This window comes from Chelon labrosus (assembly GCF_963514085.1).
Source record: "Chelon labrosus genome assembly, chromosome: 14".
Classification (NCBI taxonomy): Eukaryota; Metazoa; Chordata; class Actinopteri; order Mugiliformes; family Mugilidae; genus Chelon; species Chelon labrosus.
In genome coordinates, this window is record NC_140347.1 from 17,118,412 (window position 1) to 17,144,399 (window position 25,988).

The following is a 25,988-nucleotide window of genomic DNA, read 5'->3' on the forward strand; positions in this document are numbered from 1 at the left end:
AAATAGTATCAGTTTGCCCAATGCATGGAAGTGGGGACGCATTGTCCATATTTATATACAGTCTATGGTCAATACCAGCAACATGAGGCAAAAAGTCAGTCTTGTAATGTCTGTTTGTGTTCATCAAAAGCTAATTTTTTATGTTTCTTCATTGTTAGAGCCAAGCAGTCATTTGTTGATTATTTTTACCTTGCACCTGATTTAGAACATACAGTGCATGTGTAATGGTTTGACATTTTAAAACTCTTCTTTCAATCTCATGCATCATGCATTTCTACATCAGTAAAATGTTCTCCCATCATAAAGCTTGTGGGTTGCGGTAGGAAGGAGGTTTACTTTCATTTTTTAGATGAATGCCACCTATTTGAATTACAACATTTAGAAAGCATGTATCTCAATAAACAATCGGATTTTCCATGCATCAAGTTTTTCTTGAGAATACATAGATGGGCTCATCGCTTTGTTTAGACTGTGAAGAAGAATGCTGATATTTAGTCTAGCTCAGAGGTCTTCAACAGGGGGTCCGTGACCCGCGGGGGTACTGCAGGGGGGGTTGCAAAAATCTTTTTCCATAAATTTAAATGTCTTTAAATACACGTATACTTAAGTAGGGGGTCCCCGCTCCATCTCTCCATCAGTTTGGGCGTCCTTGGCCTGGAAAACGTTGAAGACCCCTGGTCTAGCTTGAAAGTTTGTTATCGGTATTGCCAGGTTGAAGTTGTGTTTCGTCCATTGTATTGTGCACTTCAGGTGGCTCAGATAAAAGCAGTTGCAGTAACAGTTGCAAGTATTAAACTTTATTTTATCAACCGATCAGTGCTGCATGTTATCTGCGAATTGCTTAGACCTGCAGTAAAATGTATCGTTGTGAGCGTTGAGTTGAATTTGAAGTTGTAATAAGCTTCAATTATTCCATTTTTTCTTTTTCAGAAAATACGACTGTGGTTGTAATGTCCTTTGCCTTTTTTTTTTTTATAACTCATTTTCTCTTGACGCTAAAAAACAAACAGGCAAAGCTAAGTCAGCCCACTAGACTGAAGAATCTATTTTGGTAATAGGAGATTTTCTGTAAAGTGCAGTGAGCAGGATATTGAAAAAGGATATCAGCAGCTAATCCGGAAGAAGTCCTTAAGCAGGATCTGAGCTCTGTAGTGCGGAGTAAACACACTCACAATTTGTGTTGTTGTTAAATATGCCGCCTCTCAGCCTCTTCTCTGCTCTCTCTCCTGCAGCCTGCCAGTGCCACAGTAATGGCTCTCTGTCTGAGGTCTGCAACAAGGACAATGGGCAGTGCCAGTGCAGAGAGAATTCGGTTGGGCGACAGTGTGACGAGTGCATGGTGAGTATTCTGACTGTGTTCTTCATAGATATTACCAATATGTGTTGACGGATTTCCACTTCTTCCACTCACAACTCTGATCCCGTCCTTATTTGTTGTAGTATATCATTGCGTAAGCAGGAATATGTGTTCTTTGGTGTTGTATATCCGATTACATCTATGACTGCTCTCATGTGTATTTTATTTTGTCTTTCTCATCACTTCAAATGTAAATGAGTGTTCAGTTTCCAGAGGTGGGAAGTAATGAAGTACAAATACTTCGTTACGTACTTAAGTAGATTTTTCAGGTATCTGTACTTTACTTGAGTATTTCTTTTTCTGACGACTTTTTACTTTTACTCCCTACATTTGTACACAACTATCTGTACTTTCTACTCCTTACATTGGAAAAACAGGCTCGTTACTTTTTTTTTAACCTCCATGGATGACAAGACGTAAAAGACGTGACATGATCAGACATGACTAGAACATCGGACTAGAGAAGGAAAGTCGACGATGCGCTTCCTGTGTTCTTCTTCTACTGGGTTGAACAGGCAGCCTGTTGATTAGTTTGAGCTCTGCTGCCACCTAGTGACTGGAGGCTTGTGTATCGCTTAAGCGTCAATAAAGACACTAATACTTAAAGTCCACCTGACCCCACTATTTGAGAACTACTGGTCTAATGTGAAAAAACTAATTCAGGTATGGTGTGGTATCATTAGCTTTTTGAGAATTTTTTTAGAAGCCAGTTTACAATGTTAGCAATGCTATGGGAACACATTGTTTTGATGGTATACAGCTAACGCTAGCTAGCTCTCAGTTTAAAAACAACAACCCAATAACCCTCAGTTTATTATTAAAAATGATCCAGATGCTCATGCAGGACATCTGGTCAGTTCAGTCTAGATTATTCTGCTAGAACGTTTTTCATTTTGCAAAATTATCAATTGTTTCATTAATGGCAAAATCATTTTTACTTTTTTCTTAAGTACATTTCAGAGCCTGTACTTTCTTACTTTTACTTGAGTAAAGGAGGTGAATCAGTACTTTTACTTTTACCAGAGTATTTCTATACACAAGTATCCGTATTTTTACTTAATTACAGAATGTGAATACTTTTGCCACCTCTGTCAGTTTCTGTATTGCTGTTCTCCAAATCACACACAGTGACCTCTAAGTGCTTGTAACGCATTAGGCCTCATGCAAGAAACAATCACAATGTGTTCTTATTTTGTTAGTAACCAATGATTTCTGTTTTTTGCTGATTTTTCCCAAGAAAAACTAAATTTTTCCCAAGATAAGAAAAAAACAAAGTTATTAATTAATTCATTCATTCATTCATCTTCTGTGACTGCTTGTCCTATGAAGGTTCGTGGGGGGGCTGGAGCCTGATCCCAGCTGTCATATAGCATCAGTTTTGCCACCGCTGGGTTTCTAAATTTAATGTATTGATGCTCTCAGAAATCAAATGTTTGCTTAAAGTTTATTTAAACGTGCTACAATTTCAGTTCTGCTGAAATAATTCTTCTTTTAACCTAAGATAACCTTTTTTTTCTAACATTTTTTTGTGGCATTTCTTCCATTCATGGTACAACACCTGCCCTAATATGTAGAATTACCAGTTATTAAAGGTTACTTATCTTTTCTGCACTACATTTTTAATACTTTTATTGTAGAAATAATGCGATTAATGGTGTTGAAATGCAACTTTTCTACGTTCAAATGAATATTCTTGCTGTGATTTGCCTTGCCCTTTGATTCTTATTGGTCCCCCTCCCTACCTCCAATCCCTCCACCTGCGCTGTGACCGCTCCAGCCGAACTGCTGGTGGGATGCAGAGCTTCAGGAGTGCATGCCCTGTCGCTGCAGCCGCCACGGATCCATCTCCCAGCGCTGCGACATCGAGGGCCGCTGCATCTGCCGCGCCGGCTTCGTGGGCCGCCGCTGCGACCTACGCCGGCAGAGCTACGAGAGGCGGGAGACGCGGCGGCCCGTGGAGCGCGTTCCCGTGGCAGTTGTGCAGCAGAGATGGGGCGGGTCTTCGCGCACGGGGGGTTGTCCCAGGGGCGCTTACAGGCCTAAGACGGGGGTAACACGCGCTGCACGTGGATGACAGTGCAGTGTTTAAAGTAGCATGGGTGTGTAATTTGTGTGCAGGTGAACATTTAACGTGTTTGTGACACATTTCACTTGTGAAGCAAGCAACACAACGCTGGTTCTTCATGGTTTTGGGGCCTTGGTTTTAAAAACATTGCATGGAATGGAGGTGTGAGGGTTTTACTAGCATGTTGTGTCAGTGAAAGACATTTCCATTTGAAGATGTTTCTGAACGTAAGCAGGCTCCAGAGTGTGCCTATGTATGTGGTGAAACTTCATCAGAAAAATGTCGCCCTGAGGTAAACCAGGATTTTAAATGTCAGTAGCTTTTGGAAAATAATGATGTTCAAGATTTTTGGCTGTCCTTTAAAGAGCATTTTGTGAGTTCCAGTGTCTGGTGTAATGAAGCAGCATGCGTGGGACCATGCATCTCATGTCACCATAACCTCTTTGCGTGCGACTCTTCTAACACCGCTTTATTTATTTTTTTTTACTGACCCGCTGTGTCTCATGTTTCACCAGCCTCAGACTCACGGCATCGCCACGGGCGGAGTGTGCGTCCCGTGTCACTGCAACTCGTTCGGCTCCAAGTCGTTCGACTGCGACGAGACGGGCCAGTGCCGGTGTCAACCGGGCGTCACCGGACCCAAATGTGACCGCTGCTCGCGAGGGTTCTTCAACTTCCAGGAGGGCGGCTGCACACGTAAGGAGAGATTACACAATCACATTTCTAATTTACAATTAAAGGACTGATGCACACACAATGCTGTACTGTATGTTAAACTGCTGCTTGGTCCTTCTGTTTGCACACGTTGTCTGACATTTTCATAATTATTGCAAAGTCAAATCTTTTCGTGCCTGTAAAGTTAGCAAAAAACCCCATTCAAATATGGCATAAAGTTATAAACGGCTGCTTATTTTGCTGTGTACTGATATTACACCGATCAGGCATAACATTATGACCACCTTCTTAATATTGTGTAGGCCTCCCTTGTGCCTCGCAGCCCTCAGAAAATACACAAGGTGTTCACAGCAGCTCACATCCTGGCCTCCAAATTCACTAGATCCCAAACTGATCAAGTATCTGTCGGATGATCCCCAGAGGCCCCTCCCCTCAACCCATAGGACCCAAAGGCCCCCACTAATATCATTCTGTTGCCAGACACCACAGGACACCCTCAGAAGGCCCATGTCCATTCTCTGATGAGTCACAACTGTTTTGGAGGCACAAGGGAGACCTGCACAATATTAGGAAGGTGGTCATAATGTTACGCCTGATTGGTTTAAAATCAATCTTTAAAAGTCAGATTTGCAAGAATTGACTACCTCATAACAATGTTGTCTCTGATTTGAACATTTTGATGTTTGATATATAGGTACGTAATTCCCCAGGCAAAAAGCTGAAGTTGCATCAAACTAAACATTATCTGTACAACTACACAATGACAGGGACAAATAAAGGACATGCTGAAGGAAATAATGAGGATCCAATTAAAGAATTTAGTATCACAAGATAGAAAGAGGAAAAGCTGCGTAGAGAACCTAGCTGCTGATTGATATGAACGTTTCTGAAGGTTGAACACACGGAATAACAATGACATGACCAATAAATTATGGAGCTTATGGATTTTTTTTTATTATGATTCTTGTCTTGTGAATAAGCAAGCAGCTAGTAAATGTTATATGACCAGAATGTTTATGGAAGAGATTGTTCTGAGCGGAAAGGACGCACTAATATAATGGCACGATGAACACGAGCGACGGGCTTGTCTGTCTGACAGCCTCTTTGCGTTTGTTCGGATTAAATGGCTAAACATCCTTTTACAATTGGACATGGTTGATTTTGTTTGGAGACTTCTACCTCTAGACATTATATTGACGCTTGTTTCTCTCGTTTCCATCCATGATTGGTGTCCCACATGGAACGATGAGCGTTGTCCAGCAAATAAATTTTCCACAACGAACATCAACTCCTTGCACACAGCCACACGTTAACATAAAAGTGTCTCATTTAAGTTAACATTAGGAAACCTTAGCTGCTGTTACAAGCTGTTGGTATTATGTGTTGTATGACCTGAAAACTTTTTCACTTCATTCTTAATCTCCCTATGAAGCAGGACATTTCCTGTAAAGATAAAATAAGGAGCTAACCCGGCCTCCCCCTCTCCCAACAAGCCCAGTCTGCTTTTGTTTGGATGCAAAATTAGCATACGCCCCCGAGTGCAGGATGAGTCATCAACGTTTGTAAATAAATTCCCTGAAAGTCAAAAATAACCCAGAAAAAATGACCTGTAATTTTAATTTTATTTGCCGTATTTTTCGGACTATAAGTCGCACTTTTTTTCATGGTTTGGCTGGTCCTGCGACTTATACTCAGGTGCGACTTATATATTAAAATATATCATTTCACATGTTCGTTATTTTCACACTGACGGCCGTGAGAGGGCACTCTAGGCTTGTGTGCCACTATCTGCTACTCCTATTACTGCTGCGTAATAGCGGCGGCGCGCCGTCTACCTCCGGAGTTCGCGAAGTTGCTCAGAAGTGACACAGAGGATGAAGAATTCAATGGATTTAGTGATCTGGAGTGAGATCGAGAGTTTGGTAAACTTGTTATGTTGTTTATGCTATAGTTATCTGAATAACTGTTAATATGTTACGTTAACATACCAGACACCTATTCAGCCCGTTGTTCTCTATTCTATTGTTAGTATTATAACTTGCCTTTCAAGATGAAATGTGTTCTTGGTCTCTGATTTTATCAAGTAAATTTCCCCCCCCAAATGCGACTTATAGTCCAGTGCGACTTATATATGTTTTTTTCTTCTCCATTATGCATTTTTTAGCTGGTGCGACTTATACTCCGGAGCGACTTATAGTGCGGAAAATACGGTATTTTTTTTTTTTTTGTGATTGTTGGGCCAGATATTGACTTTCAGTCATCTATAGACCAAGACTTATCATCCACATCATCCGTGACAAACCAGGCTGTAGATGTTGCAAACTTTCCACCTCCCAAAATTAGAATTAATCACATCACATCGCCCAGACATGTCTTATGTAATGTGTTAATGATGCAGTTTACAGCCAAAAGAAGAGAAGTTGTGATTTTACCAGTAAACCTAAATTCTCCATGTGTTGAATATTCCAAGAAAATTGCAAATATGACTCACAGTGTGCAACTGTGGTTCCCAAAAGATTGAAACTTTCAGCTTACCAGCAGCGAAATGAATAAATCGAAATGGGCAATTCTGGAGTTATGCTCTTTAAAGATGGGATTTCTTACAATAAACTATATAAATATATAACTAAATCTTCCAGCTCACTAAATTAATGTGAAACGCATAAGAAACACACTGATTTATCTTTCTTCTACTCACTTATCTCAACCACCTTCCTCTTGTTCCTCCCCCCCTCTCTTACAGCCTGCGAGTGCAGTCACGTGGGGAACAACTGCGATGCCAACACGGGACAGTGTATCTGTCCTCCCAACACTATTGGTGAGAGGTGCGACCGCTGTGCTCCCAACCACTGGGGCCACGACATTGTCACTGGATGCAAGGTAGGCTTGAACTCTTCGTCCAGAGGGCAACATTTGTGCAGCCTTGAGGCAATGAGTGGGTTAAAATATATAAAAAAAAACAACAGGCACATCTAACTAATCTAAGAGACTATTCATCAGTCCATTTGCCACTTCAATAAATGTCTACCGTGATGGATTAATCTAGGAAAACAGTAGCTAAATTATAATACTGTTAGTAAACCCTCATAATAACTTTAATAATAACACTATTTCCTAATAAACTAATAAACTTCACCCTTTTAATAGCAGAGGTAAATTTAAAAACTGGGATTCTCTTTCATAATATTTCGCTCGATGTCTCACTATGGGATGCACGCCTCGCTGCAGCCCTCAGAAGCATTAATCTCATTACGCCAATCCTGATTGGCTGGTGAACGTGTCCGTCCGCCATAGGTAGTCCCACCTACCTTAAATAGCCCAGGCGGACGGCAACACGTCATTCAAACACCTCTTCTCACTCGGAGCATATCTCGCGTCCAGGGCTAGCTAGCTAAACTGTCCACAGACTGATCTTTTTTAGCTTCGGTCGCCGGGCGCTTCTGGCCTTGGACGTGTTCTGCCAGTCGGTCACACCAGATCGACCCCAGTGCTTCCTCGCCCTCCACGGCCTGGTCAGCACTGTCCTCGACGCCTCACCACGGCGCTTCGAGTACCGAGTATTAACACACCAGTTAATCCCTCGTCTTCATAAGTTAACACACCATACTGCACCCGGTTAACACACCAGTTAGCTGAAACACCTAGTTAGCACACCAGCTAACTGCCTCGATTAGCCTTGCTGGCACACCAGCTAGCGAGGAATGGAGGCTAGAATCCCTCACACCAGAGGGCACGGAGACTCCGGGGCCCGTCCCTGTCGCTGTGGGAATAAGATCTCGAAAAATGATCCACACCAGGTCTGCTCGAGCTGCCTAGGGCTGGAACACGCCCGACTGGCTATCGATGTCCCCGGCTCGTGTCAACACTGCGCAGTGTTCACAATTAAGAGTCTCCGCAGACGGCTAGCCCGCCAGGCTAGCTTGTCTGGGCACGACCCCTTTCTCCCTCCCGACGGCGCCGCCGCAGAGGACGGAGAGGAGATGGCGGTCGCTGCGGTGGCGACTCCGAAGGCTAGCGCCAGCTGGGGCTCCCAGCTCGACCTAGCCGCGGATCCCCCGCAGGAGGAAGATGTTCTGGAACTGGACTATGGGGACGATGAAGATGCCGCCTCGGAACTCCTCATATCAGAGGATGAAGAAGAGGACGACGTCTTCATCACTCCGGCCCGGGCTGCGCAGCCCGCGGCCTTCGTCGCCTCTCGGGATGGAGAGGAGGGTAGCATACCAGCTTCTCCCCTCCCCAGCTCGGACATGCTCGACGTGTGCAAACGCGCTGCTGCCCGGCTTGGCATCCCCTGGCCCGCTGTCGTAGCTGAGACCACCAGATCCCGCTACGAGGGGAAGAAATTGCCCTTGGCCAAGAGCGCGACGAAGCAACTTCTCCCCGTCTTCCCAGAGCTGCTGGATGAGGTCGCGCGCTCGTGGAGAGACCGCCCTTTCAGCAGCAGGAGCCCGATTCCCGGAGCCTCGTCCCTCGATTGTGAGGCGATGGACAGCCTGGGTCTGCTCCGCATGCCTCCGATGGAGCCACTCGTTGCGGCGCACCTCCACCCCCGCCTGTCAGCGGTGTCCCCTCGGAGCCCCAGCCTGCCGTCCAAGTCGGACCGTTTTCAGTCAGCCCTGACTGAAAAGGCGTACAAGGCGGCTGCGCTTTCGGCCAGAGCGCTCAATGTCCTCTCCCTGCTCACGGCTTATCAGGCTGAGTTGTGCGAGGATTTTGTGCAAACTCAAGACCCAGCAACGTGGGAGGAAATACCGGTCATCACCGACCTGTGTCTCCGTGTCCAACGCTGCGCGGTCCAGGCCACGGGGAGATCGCTGGGGACCATGGTCCTGCAGGAACGAGCGCGATGGCTCAACCTCGCCAACCTGTCGGACAGAGAGAAGGACGACATCCTGGACATGCCCATTGTCCCGGAGGGGATTTTTGGTTCCGCGTTGGCCTCGATGCAACGGCGGTGTGAAGCCAAAAAGAAGGAGGATGAAGCTCTCCAGCTCTGCCTCCCTCGAAAGCCCCAGCGCCCTCTCCACCTGCGCAGCGTAAAACCTTTGCGCAGGCCGCTTCTCAGGTTTCGCAGTTCAAAATGCCGAAACAGCTGAGACCCCAGCCCGCCCCACCTGCCCCGCCTGGTCGGCCCGGCTGGCCCAAAAAACCCCCGGCCCCGACTGCAGCTTCGCCGGCGCGGCCCGCGCAAGCTGCCAGCAACCAGGCCAGGAAGAAGAAGAGAGCGGCCTGACCACCCCTCTCTCCACCGGTGTTGCAGCTGGAAGTTCCCCGTTCTCCAGCTCCACCTGTTTGGCTTTTGAGCGTGCACCTGGGGGTCCCCCACGCCCCCATCTCCCAGCTGCCACGGACCGTGCCAGAGCAAGCCGGGAGAGATGGACATTTGACGGCGGAGGGTTCAGCGGTTACCCCTCTCTCATGTCCACAAGCACGCACACATACACAAGTTTTCACGCAGAAAATAAAGTGTGTTCCACTGTCGCATCCAGGCCGCGGGCTAAGGGCGCAGTTAATAAAAGCCAAATTTGTCAAAATAAGCAGCGCGGTGGCGACACCCGCTGCCCCCCTCCGGCGAGAGGCCGCGGCTCTCCCCGGGGTGGGGGCTGTGAGGTCCCAGCCGCTGCGCAGTCCTCCCGGGCAAAAATGCACGGCGCCGCACGGGGACCGTGTCGTTCCACCACGAGAGGGCGCCACCGCACCACGACGGGCGCCTCTCCTGGTGGAGGGACTGCGATGCGTGTCGCCTCTCTCTCTCAGATGGGAGAGATGGGCCGCACTCGCAGCCCCATCCTGGGTGTTAAAGACGATCTTGAAGGGTTACAGGCTGCAGTTCGCCGCTGTTCCCCCGCGGTTCGCCGGTATAATACAATCCCAGGCTCAGGGAGAGTCAGCTCGTGTTTTACGAGAGGAAATCCTCTCACTGTTAAACAAAGGAGCAATATGTGTCGTCCCTCCCGCACAGTGTCAGAGCGGTTTTTACTCCAGGTATTTTCTGGTCCCCAAACGGGGGGGGAGCGGGATTCGCCCTATCCTGGATTTGCGGGCTCTGAACAAATATCTGAGGAAATACAAGTTCAGGATGCTTACACACGCATCCCTGCTGCGTCTTGTGCGTCAGAACGATTGGTTCACTTCTGTCGATCTGAAAGACGCGTATTTCCACATCCCGATCTATCCTCCCCACAGAAAGTATCTGAGGTTCGCTTTCCAGGGGATCTGCTACGAGTACCGCGTGCTCCCTTTCGGCCTGTCTTTAAGCCCGAGGGTGTTCGTGCGGTGCACGGAAGCAGCAATAGCCCCGCTGAGACGGCGGGGCATCCGCTTGGCCACGTATCTGGACGATTGGCTGCTTTTGGCACAATCGGAGCAGGAGGCCAGGGCGCACACGCGTATTCTCACACGGCACCTAGTCGATCTGGGTTTTGTGATAAACGCGGAAAAGAGCATGCTGTCCCCGGCGCAGGGCATAATCTTTCTGGGATTATCCCTGGACTCGGTAACTTTCACGGCGCACCTGTCGGCGGAACGAGTGAAAGCTTTCAGGACGTGTCTCGGGCTTTTTCATCCAGGCAGGTCTGTTCAATTCAGATTGTGTCTTCGGTTACTCGGACTGATGGCGTCTGCCATCCTCGTAGTCCGTCTCGGTCGCCTCCACATGAGGGAGTTCCAGCTTTGGGTGGCCTCGTGTGGGTTGGATCCCGTGCGTCATGGCGCGCGGAGAGTGTTGGTCACACCGGAGTGCGCCAGGGCGCTGCGCCACTGGCGGGCCCCGTCCTTTCTGACCCTGGGGGTGCCCATGGGTTCCGTCCTGTCCAGGAAGGTGGTCACTACGGACGCCAGCCTGACGGGTTGGGGCGGAATTCACGAGGGCCGGTCTGTGAGGGGCCGCTGGGGATCGGACCTCCAGCGGGCTCACATAAATTTTCTGGAACTTTCAGCGGTGTTCCTCTCCCTGAAACATTTCCTTCCGTCTCTCATGGGTCATCATGTCCTAGTGAGGACGGACAATACGACGACGGTGGCGTATATCAACCGTCAGGGGGGATTGCGCTCCCGTCAGTTGCACATGCTGGCACGCAAACTGATCCTGTGGAGCTGCGGCCGTCTCCTCTCCTTGAGGGCGACGCACGTCCCGGGCGCGCTGAACACGGGCGCGGACCTGTTGTCCAGAGGCGCGCCGGTGTACGGGGAATGGGCTCTGCACCCGGAGATTGTGGGACAGATATGGTCCCGCTATGGTCGGGCCGCGGTGGATCTGTTCGCGTCGAGAGAGAACGCGCAGTGCGCGCTGTTTTACTCTCTGCGCAGCCTGGATGCTCCCCTCGGTGTAGACGCACTAGCGCACGCCTGGCCGCACGAGCTTCTTTACGCGTTCCCTCCCCTGGCCTTGATACCCCCCACTCTGTCCAGAGTGAGGGAGCACGGCCTCGCACTGATTTTGGTAGCTCCGCATTGGCCTGCGATGCATTGGCTGGCGGAGATATATCGGTTACTGTGCGCTCAGCCCTGGCAGCTCCCGCTGCGCAGGGACCTGCTGTCGCAGGGGGGGGGGACGGTCTTCCACCCGCACCCGGAACGCCTGGCGCTGTGGGCTTGGCCCCTGAATGGCTCAATCTGTCGGCTGTGGGACTGTCACAGCGTGTGATTTCCACGATTCAGAGCGCTCGGGCCTCCTCCACTAGGTCTTTGTATGACTGTAAGTGGAGAGTGTTTGAGGGGTGGTGTCACAGTAACGGCCACATTCCTTTTCAGTGTCCGGTAGGAGTGATATTGTCATTCTTGCAGGACCTGATTGACAAGCGAAAAGCCTTCTCCACGGTTAAAGTGTACTTGGCGGCTATCGCCGCCTGTCACGTGGGGTTTGGGAAGCGAACGGCTAGCCAGCACCCTCTGGTTTGCCGTTTTATGAAGGGGGCGCGCAGGCTCCTCCCCGTTTCCAGACCGCTGGTACCTCCGTGGGATCTGGCTGTGGTTCTGGAGGGACTTAAGGGCCCTCCTTTTGAACCACTGGAGGGAGCAGATTTGAAACACGTGTCTTTGAAGACTGTGTTGTTGCTGGCTCTGGCTTCGGCCAAACGAGTTAGTGACATCCATGCGCTTTCGGTACATCCGTCATGCGCTCAGTTCTTCCCGGGGGATGTGAGGATGATTTTGAGGCCCAACCCGGCTTTTGTGCCCAAGGTGTTGGGCTCATGTTCCCCTATTGACCTTGTGGCTTTTGCTGCTTCATCAGAGGGCCAGCAGTCACATGCGTTATGTCCGGTTCGTGCGGTGCGCACTTACATTGACAGGACTAAGGGGTTCAGGAGGAGCGATCAGCTGTTTGTCTCCTGGGCTAATCCTCATAAAGGAAAACCTGTCACGAAGCAGCGCCTATCCCACTGGATGGTGGAGGCGATTGCTTTGGCCTATACGAGTCAGGGTTTGCAGCCACCTGTGGGCCTGCGAGCGCACTCGACTCGGGGCTTGGCCGCATCCTGTGCCTTATTCAGGGGAGTCTCTGTTCAGGACATCTGTGCTGCGGCGAGTTGGTCCTCGCCTCTCACGTTTGTCCGCTTCTATAGGTTGGACGTCTCCGCGCCATGCGTGGCACGCGCGGTTTTACTGTCCTGATGGGAGCAGAGTGTTTTTCCCTGTGGGTTGGTGGACGCTAGATAAGCTTGTCTGGCAATACGGGAGCTACCACATCCCATAGTGAGACATCGAGCGAAATATTATGAAAGAGAACTTTAGGTTATTTACATAACCCCGGTTCTCTGAGTAATATGAGTGAGATGTCTCACCAGACAACCCTTCTTGCTTGGGCGAGTGAGAAGAGGTGCTTATCTTGAATGACGTGTTGCCGTCCGCCTGGGCTATTTAAGGTAGGTGGGACTACCTATGGCGGACGGACACGTTCACCAGCCAATCAGGATTGGCGTAATGAGATTAATGCTTCTGAGGGCTGCAGCGAGGCGTGCATCCCATAGTGAGACATCTCACTCATATTACTCAGAGAACCGGGGTTATGTAAATAACCTAAAGTTTTTGTTTCACCCTTTACACAGATATCAGTCTGAATCTAAATTTGCTTAAATCTTTTTTTCTCCTCTGCTTTTCCCTCTGTGCCGTTTACAATAGCTCTCTATTTTCAGCTCCTTTTCATCTCTCCTGACTTTCTTCTCTTTCCCCCTCCACTCCTTTCTCCCTGTACTCTGTTCCCTGAGTATAATCGCCCTTGTTTACCCAGCCTTTTTTCTCTTTATTCCCTTGTGTTCATCGTCTTCTGTAATTTTACATTTTTCCCTCATACGCTTTCTAACGCAACTTTGTCCGAAGCGGTTTGAAAATGAATTGTTCTGCACTGAAGCTACTGAACCAACGAGCCAATCTGAAGCCATAAAAGTAAACCATTAGATGCAGCAACAGGCTATTAGCAATAAGAGTATAAAACGTGGAAGTACTCTAAGAATCAGTTGAACTAATTAAACCGGAAAAGGACATTATTTGTGACAGCGATGATCTAAAAGAGGTGCCAGGGGCAGCAAACGAAGTGCAGCAAAACAAAGAAGCTTATCACGAGGGAGGCCTGCATAAACATAAAGATGCAGAAACAAACAGCTTCTTGTTCGCTGTTTCGTGGAGACTTCACTCCCTCGATGCGTCATGCGTGTCCAGCGTCGGCACACATCTCATTTAAAACTCAGTTATGATCATGTGACTTCAACTTAAGACATGCAAGCTCAACTTTCACCTCGCCAGAGTCAAATAAAATTGATGTCACAGTATTCCTCAGTGCATCATGGCACAAACTAGTGATGGGAAGTTCAGATCTTTTTTGGGAGCCGGCTCTTTTGCCACGGCTCCCAAAAAAGAGCCGGCTCTTTCTGCTCCCGAACGGCTCTTTATTTAGTATCGTTTATAGCCTAGTATTTTAGCCCAACAAAGCAAATACATATGGTTTGTGTGTTGATAAGCCCTTTTGCATTCATTGCTTTTTATAAGAAGCCTATTAATTGTCTCATGTTTTGGAGTCATTCTGTTACAAAAGCCTTCTTACTTTTGTTTAATATATCAATACAGCTTTAATTGTGCAAACAAATGAACAAAACACTGCATTCAAATCCACACAAGCAAAAACAGAACCAAACTCATTGAACAACCGGTATAAATGTCCTTGGTGCAGATAAAATGATGAAACTGTTTCTGTTTGATGTTGAATTTTTAATTTTTTTTACAGCAGCAATAACCCTTAGCCTTTGTGTGTGTGCGTGCATATAGGAGTGTGGCTGCAATGTGATCGGCTCAGTGACCCAGCAGTGTAACGTGAACACGGGCTGCTGCATGTGCCACGAATCCTTCAGAGGAGAGAAGTGCAACGAATGTCAGATTGGACACAGGGACTTTCCTCAGGTAAACGACGCGGATTAAAACCGTGCCAGTCGTTTTGTTTTTTCTGCTGAGATAAAAGAAAGGGGTGCCGCTTGGAGAGAATCCCCGTTGGCTTCAGTCGTCAGAGGCTCAAGAGTCTTTGTGGCTCGACTTGAACAAGGTGGAGAGATTTTCCTAGACATGATATCACTGTTATTACAGATTTTCCGAGCCTCAATAGAGGGATTTGTTCGCTAAGGGATTGATAGACGGCCAGCTGAGACACTTCATATGAAATGAAATGATGGGTGAATAAAAAAAAAAAAAAAAAGGTCCAATATCCTGTTGAGAAGAGAACTCTTAAAAAAAAAATAAAATCCACAGCTGACACTAGAGTGAGACGATAACTTGTTCATTCTGGAGTGGAGTTTAATGGCCTGGCGAAGCACTAAGCTAGGGCACACTCTAGTAACTCCTCCCTGAGCCTGTTGTGTTGTTGATAACCCAAAACTTGGCGTCGTCTGCATCCACATTCTCCCACAGTGCACCCGGTGCGAGTGCGACATCTCGGGATCGGACAGCCAGACCTGCGACCTGGAGAGAGGAGTGTGCGGCTGTGCTGACCGAACGGGAAAATGCAGCTGCAAGGTAACGCACTCACACCTTCCACACAAGGGATTAAAGAAGCCCTTTATTTATTTTATTTTGTTTTTCAAAGTAAAATAAGCAGTACAGTGACTGCTGACGCTCACGACTTTCAGAAAATCAGCTTTTCAGAACAATGTGGTATTTATTATTCTGAATCCCACCAGAGATGATAGTTTAGATTTTAAATGTCAGTGAACATTAAAAAAAAAAAAACTACTTCCCATGCTTTTACTCTGTCCTTTCCTCTTTTGAGAGACTGCCTATGTTTGTGTCTTATTGTATGCCGTATGTGTGTAATTATTCCTGTAAATGCCACAGGGCTGAGCGTGACGTGCGTCTCTGCATGACGGCCTCCATATACTGGCACAAATAGACAAATATATGCGTACATTCACATACAGTACACACTCCATGCCTTACCCTATTAAATGTATTAACAAACTACAGTGGAAAACAACTGAAATTAATAAATTAAATTTAATGGAAGAGAACTTCTAAATAAAATTGAAATGGAAAAAGACATCTGAAAAGGCAGTGTAAAGTCACCATCTTCCTGGTGATTTCATGCTGAGCTGCAAACCATCTCATTCTTATCTTATTATTATTAGACCTTGTACATTCCTGTTGCAATCTAATATATTTCCTGAAAAAAAAAAAAAAAGATATTACACAAGGAGGTGACATATCTTGACTTTGACATGATTTTCACGGCAAACACAACCAGTGTGACTTCCTTAATCCTGCTTGATGGATCGTCAGGACTTTGATGAGTCGTATGGTTACTGGGTGAATACTCTTTATTATTGTGTTTCTGCACTCTATCTAAACTAGCAACTGAACTGTTGAACTGATACCTACTTAAACATATACACCTATTAAGTGTAACATTATGACCACCTTCCTAATACTGTGTAGGTCTCCCTTGTTCCTCCAAACCATAGATTGTATAAAGATGGACGGCGGACCTGCTCCTCAAAACTGAAGCCAAAGCAAGTAGAGCTCCCCCTGGTGTCTGGCTGCAGTATAGGTCATAAGCTCCACCTCCTCTATGTTAGTGGATGGGACTTGCGCCAAACTAAAACACTAAAATACACATCAAATCATTCAAGGATGGTTTCAGTCATTTTTGGTAGTTAATGTAATGTTGAGTCATGTTCAAGTGTCATTTATTTGGACAAGTTTCGTTTTAGTTTGACGCCACTACTCTAAGGCCGCAGAGCACAGTATTAATTAAACGAAAATGTGAGAGAGTCTGGAAGAATTGTAGGTGGGTCATCAATATTGTGGCTCCAAAGTCGCAAGATGGCGCTGCCCGTATCCTCGGGAAAATAGGCCAATGCAAGGAAGTGGGAGAGACATTGTCCATATTTATATACAGTCTGTGCTCCAAGCCAATTGTGACTCATCAGAGAATGGACATGGGCCTTCTGAGGGTGTCCTGTGGTGTCTGGCAACAGAATATTGTTAGTGGGGGCCTTTGAGGGAAGGGGCCTCTGTGGATCATCCCACAGATACTTGATCAGTTGGGGATCTAGTGAATTTGGAGGCCAGGTCAACACCTTGTGCTGTTCTTCATGCTTTTTTTTTTTTGTTGTTCCAAAAGCGTTTTTGTTTGTGTGCCTGTGTCAGGCTGCATCCTGCTGGGGATGGCTGCTGCCGTCAAGGAGTGTCATTGTTATTTTGGTGGGGGTGTCTGGTCTGGTCTAGGTGGGCGGTACATGTCTAAGTAACATCCACACCAATGCCAGGTCCAAATGTTTCCCAGCAGAACATTGAATTGTCATAAGATGGTCCATGTTATTTACTTCTCCTGTAAATGGTTTTAATGTTGTGGCTCATTTTGTAGACAGGTTTGACAAATGCGAAACTGTTCAACTCCCCAAACACACTTACCTGCTGTTTATACAGACGTATGAAGCGTCTATTTCTCACCTCTCATCCTCTCTGAGAGCTGATCATTATCAAATTTGCCTGCCTCTCATCAATAGCTTGCTGTAAGACATGCTAACATATACAGTATTTGTACAGACCAGCTCAGAGAGGTGACACCTTCCTTTTTCTCTCCTCTGTCACTTGCTGATCACATTATGCCACGCGGAAAAATGCTAAACCAACACTTTATGCGTGCGTACACACACCCCCAGATCCTTGGCCTGTAACGAGGCCTCAGATCAATGGCTGTCATCTTCATCTCTGAGCAGGTAGGAGGTTGACTGCCTGTCACGGTGACAGTCGTTTGTCACCTGTCTCTGTGTTCATCTGTTATTTTTGCTGTCTATATACTGGTTACCAACCTGTATGCCATTCTATTTGTGACTTTATGGAAGCAGACTCAGAGCTATGCATTTGATAAAGTACATATTATGTTCTTCATGCTTCAGCACATTCGGTTTAAAATGAAATCATGGTTACTACATTAAAGTGGCAGGTGTCAGCTGACGTGTGGGTGGGTCAAACTAGAACACTGTGGTTGCTTGTTGATTCCAGGATGCAGAATACAGGACTGTACATGAGCAGTCTGTGTGCTCAGAGTTAAGAAAATGCAGAATTTGATTCAGAGGGACAAAACTCCTAAATATATTTCCAGAGTAGTTAAAGAGCTTTTCACTTGTTCTCAGCCTAATTGACTGGCATCACTCCTGCATGCCAGCAAGAGCTCAAGGTGTCTGCATTTACAGCTTAGGAGAGCATTCCTATTGATATTGCTGCAATGTGTGTCCTAACTCATAACCCATCATAATTTGTTCTGAAATGTTGATTGAACAATATTGAGTAATAGTAATAATACCACTGACAGGAGAAGTAAATAACTTTGACCATCTCGTGACAATACAATGTTCTGTTGGGAAACTTTTGGAAACTTTCGTGTGGATGTTACTTAGACATGTAGCACCCACCGAGACCAGACCAGGCAACAATAAATCAAGTAATGGAAGACATATTTGATCATTTAATTATAGGTTTTGCATCAACAATATAACAGCAATGATGCAGAATACTAAAGTCGATGTCCTCGGTTCCTCGCTCCACTTTCACCTTCTTCTGACGTTCTTGGTTCTTGCTCACTAATCTGCAGAACTTTTTGACAGAGCTCCCCATTAATTGGATGACATTATGTTGACAGCACTGTAAGCTCCTGCTTCTTTGCAGAGAGGAGGCCAAACACAGAGTCCTGTCCACGATTCCATTTTAAAACCAGTAAGCTCTTGGCTTATTTACTCCAAATGCAAACATTCAGTCCACTGAGATTCTCACTGCCACCCCAGTGGAAACAAAGAAGTGTCTGGATGCATTTCATTAGCTTAAAAATCCAAGTTAACAATTACTAATAAAGGCTATTTACCTTGGAATAGACACACTCGCTTCTTAGCAGAACTGCAGTCTTGTAACACCTGGATTTTATTTATGGGGCGTTGTAACCAATGTGGGCGGCACAGTGGCGAGTTGGTTAGCACTGATGCCTCACAGCGAGAAGGTCCCGGGTTCGAATCCATGGGCCGACTGGGCCTTTCTGTGTGGAGTTTGCATGTTCTCCCTGTGACTGCGTGGGTTCTCTCCGGGTACTCCGGCTTCCTCCCACCGTCCAAAGACATGCTGGTTAATGGGTGATTCTAAATTGGTCGTAGGTGTGCATGTGAGTGTGAATGGTTGTCTGTCTCTCTGTGTTAGCCCTGGGATAGACTGGAGACCTGTCCAGGGTGTACCCCGCCTCTCGCCTGATGACAGCTGGGATAGGCTCCAGCAGACACCGCGACCCTTAGCAGGAATAAGCGGTTACAAAGATCACAATTATGTTTAAATGTCTCGATATAAAATCTTTAGCTGAAGGATTTGGGCATTCTCACAGTCTCAGTCTAGTTTTTGTCTCTTAGACCAACACACTGAATCTCAAGTGCTCTGGGAGTACTCAAACTAAAACTGCCCCCTGGTCTCAAACATAAATGGGAACTCATTTACACACCGCATTAAAGAATGTCCCAAAACTTTTTCATCTTGCTGAGTTTGCCTGTTATGTGTCTGCTTTTAGGAAAACGTGGAGGGAGACAACTGTGATCACTGTAAGCCAGATACGTTTGGGCTGTCGGTGCGGAATCCGCTGGGCTGCAGCAAGTGCTACTGTTACGGACTGACACACTCCTGCACAGAGGCACAAGGACTCATCAGGATGTGGGTGAGTACACACACTTTCATTGTTTTACTCCTTTTATTGTCACTGTTTTCAAATGACTACATAAAACTCACCTTGTCTTTTGTGCAAAACAATGAAGTGGCGCTAAGCAACAGCTCCACTTCCTGTCTTTTGAAAAGTTTGACAAATGTAAGATGTAAGCTGTTTAATTTTAAATCACCTCTGAAGTGTGACACAGTTTGGGCTTTAGGTGTCTGTTGTGCTCTACAGTAAAATCAGTGTCTGAGACTTAAGGCTCATTTAAGGTACTGCGGGGCATAGACGCCGTAACCTACGCATGTAGCCTACGTCGGTGAGAGCCATTTATGGTTGTACGTTCATCATTCTGGCTAGCTCTTTAAAAACACCACCCAAACACGTGTTAAGTTTTGTTTCTACTTCCTGCTTCGCTTTCAACAATGGCAACTGAAACCTTTGCCGAAACTTTGCTGAAGATGAGTCATGCTAACGTTTGGATCTCCGAACCTCCACAGTTAACCTTTCCTTGATGTGTTCCATCTTTATTGATCCAAAACAATCAATTTTAAAATTGTGGAGATGGAGAAGCAGCCGGAAATACTAAAGTGGAAACACGCTACTACCAAGTGGACCAGTCACAGCTCTTGCGGTCTGCGTCACCACGGCATGTTGTTACATTTCTGGGAAGGCGCGCATCAGCTTCGCCGTTAGAGTCTGCGTAGGTGTCTGGGCTGTCGGCGTAGCTACAGCGTCAAATTGACGCAGACACCTAAACCGCCTATGAGAGAGTGCTTTTGGACAGTTGTCTTTCCATTCCACAAAAAAAAAACATCTAACGTAAGCAATTTGTTACATCCCCAGTGACCCTTAAGAGTAGTTTCTGATCACTCATGATCTGTCTTGCCTGTAACGTGTTATGAGAAAGGATCTGACCAGTAGTTTCCTGCAAGGTGAACTTTATTTACACACTACCTGCACCTAGCTTTCTTGCTGAGACAACACATATGACAGCTGGCTGCACGCTACTGACTCAGCCTTCTACCAGTGTTTGTACACTAAATTCTATGTTCATCATATTTAATGACAAGCTTTGCTCCGTGGAAAATGAAAGACTTGGCCATGCGCATCAACCAGCTGACTTCAGTACAGGAAAAGTTACTAAAAGTCAATAGACGTCATAGTTTCAGTTTCATCCAATCGCTCTTGAGTCGAGTCTGGTGGCGAATAAACCTTCAGACTGGCATTGCCCCCCATAGAGTCGATCCACTTTGCCAGTTGGTGAAACCTGAAACGTGCAACTTTTCCAACGCTGTCACAGTTGTCGGAAAAGCTACAGCAAAGGTGTGCGATTGGTGCATGAAAATTACATACACCAGCTTTAAGTCAAAAACATAGGCCTTTAAGAATAACCTTATAGGAATAAGAATAATAGTCAGCGGCTGAGCCAGGGTCTTTTTAATAAAGGCCCTTCAACGCAGAAGCGGTTGCCATCGGCAACAAACTGGGGTTTCCGTGGCAACCATAGAGTTTTTAGGATGGAGGGTGGTGAGAGGCTTCATTTGAACAACAGGCAGTCACTTCATTTATTGTTGACACAGAGAGAGAGAGAGAGAGAGAGAGAGAGAGAGAGAGAGAGAGAAGGAGGGAAAGGTGGACGGAGAGAGACAGAAAAAAATTGAGAGTTTATGGGAAAGAGGAAGATTTTCTCTGAACCACTGAATCATGAGATTACACTGAGTACACACACACGCACACACACACTCAGTCACTCTATCTACACAGTATGCACATACACAAAGCAAACACAGTACACATGCGTTCACACTACATGGGATTACACGGACGTTTGAGGAGAGGAACATGTGTAGACACAGACACACATTTTTCCATACATTCCTTGTGGTATTTACCTTTGAGAAGAGAACTATGTGAGTGATTGGAGGAATGTTTACTTGAAGACCTGCACTAATGTGACACAGTTATTGTGACCTTCATTTGTAATCCTTTTTACTTCAGTGAAACCCGATTTGATGAAAGAACTGATATGAAATAATAGAAACAAAAGCCTAGAGAAAAGACTAGTGGTAGCTGTAATTCAGTGACCATAGGAGTTCCAATCTGTGCAGTTGGTTAAATAAATAGGTATTGTTGGACTGTAAATAAAGATGCACAGTATGTATCCTCCATGATGTTGCTCATAGGATACCTGAAGAGTGGGTCTGAGGCTCAGTTTCTTGGCCATCGTCATATTTGTACTTCCTAACATGCTTTAACTCCTGGCTACTTCAGAAATTGGCAAAGAGGTGGAGTTTGAGTGGAGACTGGTTGGGCGGGTAACACCAACGCAGATAGCTAGCAACATGTGAGCCCTCCCACCTGCCACTCAAAGCCTTATAATAAATTAATAAATTAAATAAATATAAATAAATTGGTGAATTTCTTTCATGCATAGTTGTCAGGAATGAGAAGAAGAGCAATAAAGACCAAAACAGTTTTTGTTCCAGGCAGTTTATTACTTTAAAACATAGAGGTCAACTTGCGTTTTGAGGCAACCCCAAGTGGCCATTGGAGGAACTGCAGCTTTTGGCACAAAACAAGCTTTTTAAATGGCAGTAAAAAGGAGTCATTTTATTTCATCTCTGGTGGGATGCTTTTCTCACAAAATGTATCAAATCCCTGAATAATAAATATTGAATCTGTTATATTAAGTAGGAAATGTTCCACTATGTTCACCAGCTTCCTGCAAGTGGTGTCAGTCTGATGTTTGGTGCTGAGCAGGTGGTGTGCACTGAGCTCAGTAACACAGCCTGCTGGACTTTTTTGTGTCTTTGTTTCTTTTATTAAGTGAGAAATCTGATACTCTGTATGATAGGTATCTGGAGTTTACTTTATTCTAAGTAATACTTAATGCAACAATGAGCCGTTTCTCATTTGAATGTTCGACCACCTCTCTATCACACGGCCAATCTACAGTTATAGATTTCAGATTCTGTCTCCTCAACCAGAAAGCAGCTTTCCATAATGCCTCCCATATTATTCACATATCAACAATGCTGGACTTCAGCTACAGAGAAAGAGAGAGAGACAGAGACAGACATCTTGAGCTTGAGCAGATGAATCTATTTTTGAGGCGGTCCACTCAGCCACAACCCACAGTCAATAATAAACCCTGATATTATTCAAGTAATATTGAAATATCAACATGTGAAATGGGAGGGAGAGAGAATGAGAAAGAAAAGGGCTAGTTTCTCTCCAGACTATCAGGAATAACTCAGATATTATTCTCATATCGCAGAGCCAGGGAAACACTGACACCATCAGTTTGAGGTTACATCCAGAAAGGAAAGACGTTGACACTGACTGACTTTCACCGCTAATACAAATATCAACTAAAAATCAGTCTTCACACTAACTGAAAAAGAAACAGAAAAAATGTCTTGAGTCATTACCTGAGAATAGGTCTCGGTTCTATTATCAGAAATCTTCTGAAAGTAGCGTGCAAAACTCAAAATAGATTTGTCCGCGTTGATTAAACCATTGAGGAGCCAATTTGATAAAGATATAGGAGTGATTTGATGCCTGCCCTGAGAAGTGCTTCTAAAGGACATTAGATTCAGCCAGAGAGTAAAGGTCATTTTCTATTCAATAACATGATTATCCACAAATCTCAAAGTGCCTGAATTAATATAGCTATTCCCTTGAGTGAAATCCTGAAAAGGCTTGGGAAGCATGCATAATTCTCAAATTATGTTTCAAAGGTGCCTCTAGTTTCACCAGTTCTAGGTTTTGCACATAATTGATCTTTCCGTGTTATTTCATCAATCATCTGTGTCCACGGCCGCAAAAAATAAAAAATAAAAATCAGGGAAAAAACGGAGAGGATCAAAGTTACTGACATTTTCTGTTACCAGACAGGAGCCTCAGATACAATCCTTTTGAAACAGCTGTCTAGTGAAGTCAAAGGATGGTGGGTGTGAAGCACAGTTTGGGTCAGGGTCATTAGGAGGACGAGATGAATTCGCAAAGTGCAATTAGTACATAGAAGACTTTATCTGCAATTTTTCAATAAAATTAACTTCTATTCCTTATTTGTCCACTAGGGGTTGCATTGTTTTAGTAAGAGTTGTAGACCTAACACATCCCAGAACTAAACAGCAGGTGGCAGTAATGTGCTGAAATTGCACTTGTTTTTAATTTAAACATTTCAGGTTGTTCATAAAATGTTTTGTAAAAGGATAGTTCCTAATGTCCTTGTACGTCTTCGCACTAAAACAAAGGGAAACATTTAGAGTAGTCGTTATTTATAGGTTATTATGCTATTACGTTACTGGTCCGACCTGCCTGAGATCATACTGGGCTTTATGTGGACCCTGAACTAAAATTAGTTTAGTACACTAATACATTTAGATATATAGTATGTGCAGGTAACGGTGTGAATATTCTCCAGGATATAAATTATCGGGATATTGGGATTAACCTGAACATTATTAATGTCATCGTTGTGTATCCTAGCTAACACTGAAGCCAGAGCAGACTGTGCTCCCCCTGGTGGACAAGTCCAATGCCGTAGAGACAAGGAGAGGAGTCAGCTTCCAGCACCCGGAGATCCTGGCTCATTCAGAGCTGGTCACGTCAACTCTGTCTGAACCGTACTACTGGAAACTGCCAGAGCAGTTCAAAGGCTCCATGGTAGGAAACATTGCTCTGTTTTTTTTTGTTTGTATGTTTTTTCACCAATTTATTTTGTAATATATAATTTGGTGTTTTGTGAAACTACTCTGAAGCATTTTTAAAGGTACCTTTTGCAGATTTCTTGTCAGAAAACATAAGTTATGTCCATGTATGTACAATAAGTGTTTATTCTTAAAGGGGAACTACCGTTTTTTACAACCTGGACCTTATTTCAGGCATAAAATACGATTGCGAATAGATAACAGGTAACTCCCGTCTCAACGTGGAATAGCACTAGCATACGATAACAAAAAATGAACGAGTTTTGCGGCAGATAATGCGTTATTTAGAGGCTGCGTTTCGGTGCCCCAGTCACTCCCACTATATGGATATACGCTGATCTAAATATAATCCGAATGACTCCAAATGACACCAAAGTTATAAGGTGAGTAAACAATTGTATTTTATGAAAGAAATAAGGTCCAGGTTGCAAAAAACGGTAGTTCCCCTTTAAAGTTTAACAACTATAATTATTGCACTTCTTTCCTCGTACAAGACTATTTAAGTCAGGGGTGTAAAACATACAGTCTGGGGGCCAAAACCGGTCTGCCAGACGGTCCAAAGAGGCCCGCCGGATAAATTCCCAAAGTGCGAAAATTACATAGAAGACACTAACTGCAATTTTTCAATAAAAATAGCTGCCATTCCTGAGTTTTCCACTAGGGGGCGCACTGTTTTAGTAGGAGCTGCAGACATAACACAACACTGACACCCAGAACTAAACAGCAGATGGCAGCAATCCGGCCAAATTAAATTTTAAATTTTTTTAAATTACACTTTTTCATGATGTACTTTTACTTTTTTGAAATAAAAGAAAGCGAATATTATGGAGTTAATTATAGGTTATTATGCTATTATGATACTGGTCCGGCCCACTGTATGTGGCATGAGTAGGCCTGTAAAGTCCTTGTTCATGTGCACGAGACAAACAAATCAAGGCTCCATACTGCTACATATCCCTTAACTCTCTGAGCTTCCAAATATAAATTAGAACTAAAAATCTTTCTTCTGTCTCTTTTTAGATCACAGCATATGGTGGGCAGCTGAAATATGCCGTGTACTACGAGGCCAGAGAGGAAACCGGCCCTTCCTCCTACGAGCCGCAGGTCATCATTAAGGGTGGCCCTAACCGTAATATGGTGATGACGCGCCACATACCCGGACTCCAGATTGGTCAGCTCACCCGGCATGAGATCGACATGACAGAGGTACAGTAATGCTTTAGAGGAAAGTGAGATGTTAAAAGGATGTGGGGGTACGGGTTTTATTTTAAGTCAGTCAATGCAAGCAGGTGTTATTACACTAATTGGTCAAATGGATTTCTACACACTGTTTCTCTGCGTGCAGCATGAGTGGAAGCACGCAGATGGCAGATCTATGACTCGAGAGGACTTCATGGACATTTTATTCTACGTGGACTACATCCTAATTAAGGCGTCTCACGGCAACCTGATGAGACACAGCCGGTAAACACACAGTTCCATGCACTCCCACCCAGCGTGGCCCACAATTAAATATGCAACAAGATAGCTGAATAAAGAATAAGCTGTGGGAAAACCCTCACTGTTCACTTTCATCTCAAGGTGTGATAATAAAAATAGTCTTTAAACCTTTTTCTCCTGAAGAAAAAATATAATCTGCCACCCATAATCATCATAGTCCTGTCCAGATATTCAGTATCATGCATCAAAATATGAATATGTTCTTTCAATTGACACGTCATTATTTTAATCTTGTGTTCTCTCTCTCCCAGTATTTCAGAGATCAGTCTAACAGTGGCTGAAGAAGGCAGACCCACCAGAGAAAGTGAGAAAGCTCATCAGATAGAAAAGTGCGAGTGTCCAGCGGGATACTCTGGACTCTCCTGTGAGGTATGCACGTAACATATATACATGCACACATGGGGAAACTTTATATCTGCAAAACGTTTGCTAAAAGTGTTTCATGAGAGTTCTGGTGCACGTAATCCGTCGGTGTATGTCTGGTAGCGTTTTAAGCCTTTGTTAAAATCC

General features: G+C 45.2%; 1 protein-coding gene across 1 annotated transcript in view; it reads left to right on the forward strand.

The window, feature by feature from the left end:
* lama2 (laminin, alpha 2) overlaps positions 1-25,988 on the forward strand; it is a 98,192-nt gene that overhangs the window by 6,263 nt on the left and 65,941 nt on the right. The window contains exons 2-16 of the mRNA XM_084560984.1: positions 1,207-1,339; positions 3,938-4,118; positions 6,841-6,977; positions 7,562-7,654; positions 7,895-9,136; positions 9,361-9,496; positions 9,590-11,739; positions 11,886-12,623; positions 14,361-14,463; positions 14,935-15,167; positions 19,126-19,269; positions 23,758-23,934; positions 24,999-25,184; positions 25,324-25,442; positions 25,730-25,847. Coding sequence (XP_084417110.1) covers positions 1,207-1,339; positions 3,938-4,118; positions 6,841-6,977; positions 7,562-7,654; positions 7,895-9,136; positions 9,361-9,496; positions 9,590-11,739; positions 11,886-12,623; positions 14,361-14,463; positions 14,935-15,167; positions 19,126-19,269; positions 23,758-23,934; positions 24,999-25,184; positions 25,324-25,442; positions 25,730-25,847 — 5,890 coding nt within the window. The remainder of the gene's footprint in view (positions 1-1,206; positions 1,340-3,937; positions 4,119-6,840; positions 6,978-7,561; positions 7,655-7,894; positions 9,137-9,360; positions 9,497-9,589; positions 11,740-11,885; positions 12,624-14,360; positions 14,464-14,934; positions 15,168-19,125; positions 19,270-23,757; positions 23,935-24,998; positions 25,185-25,323; positions 25,443-25,729; positions 25,848-25,988) is intronic.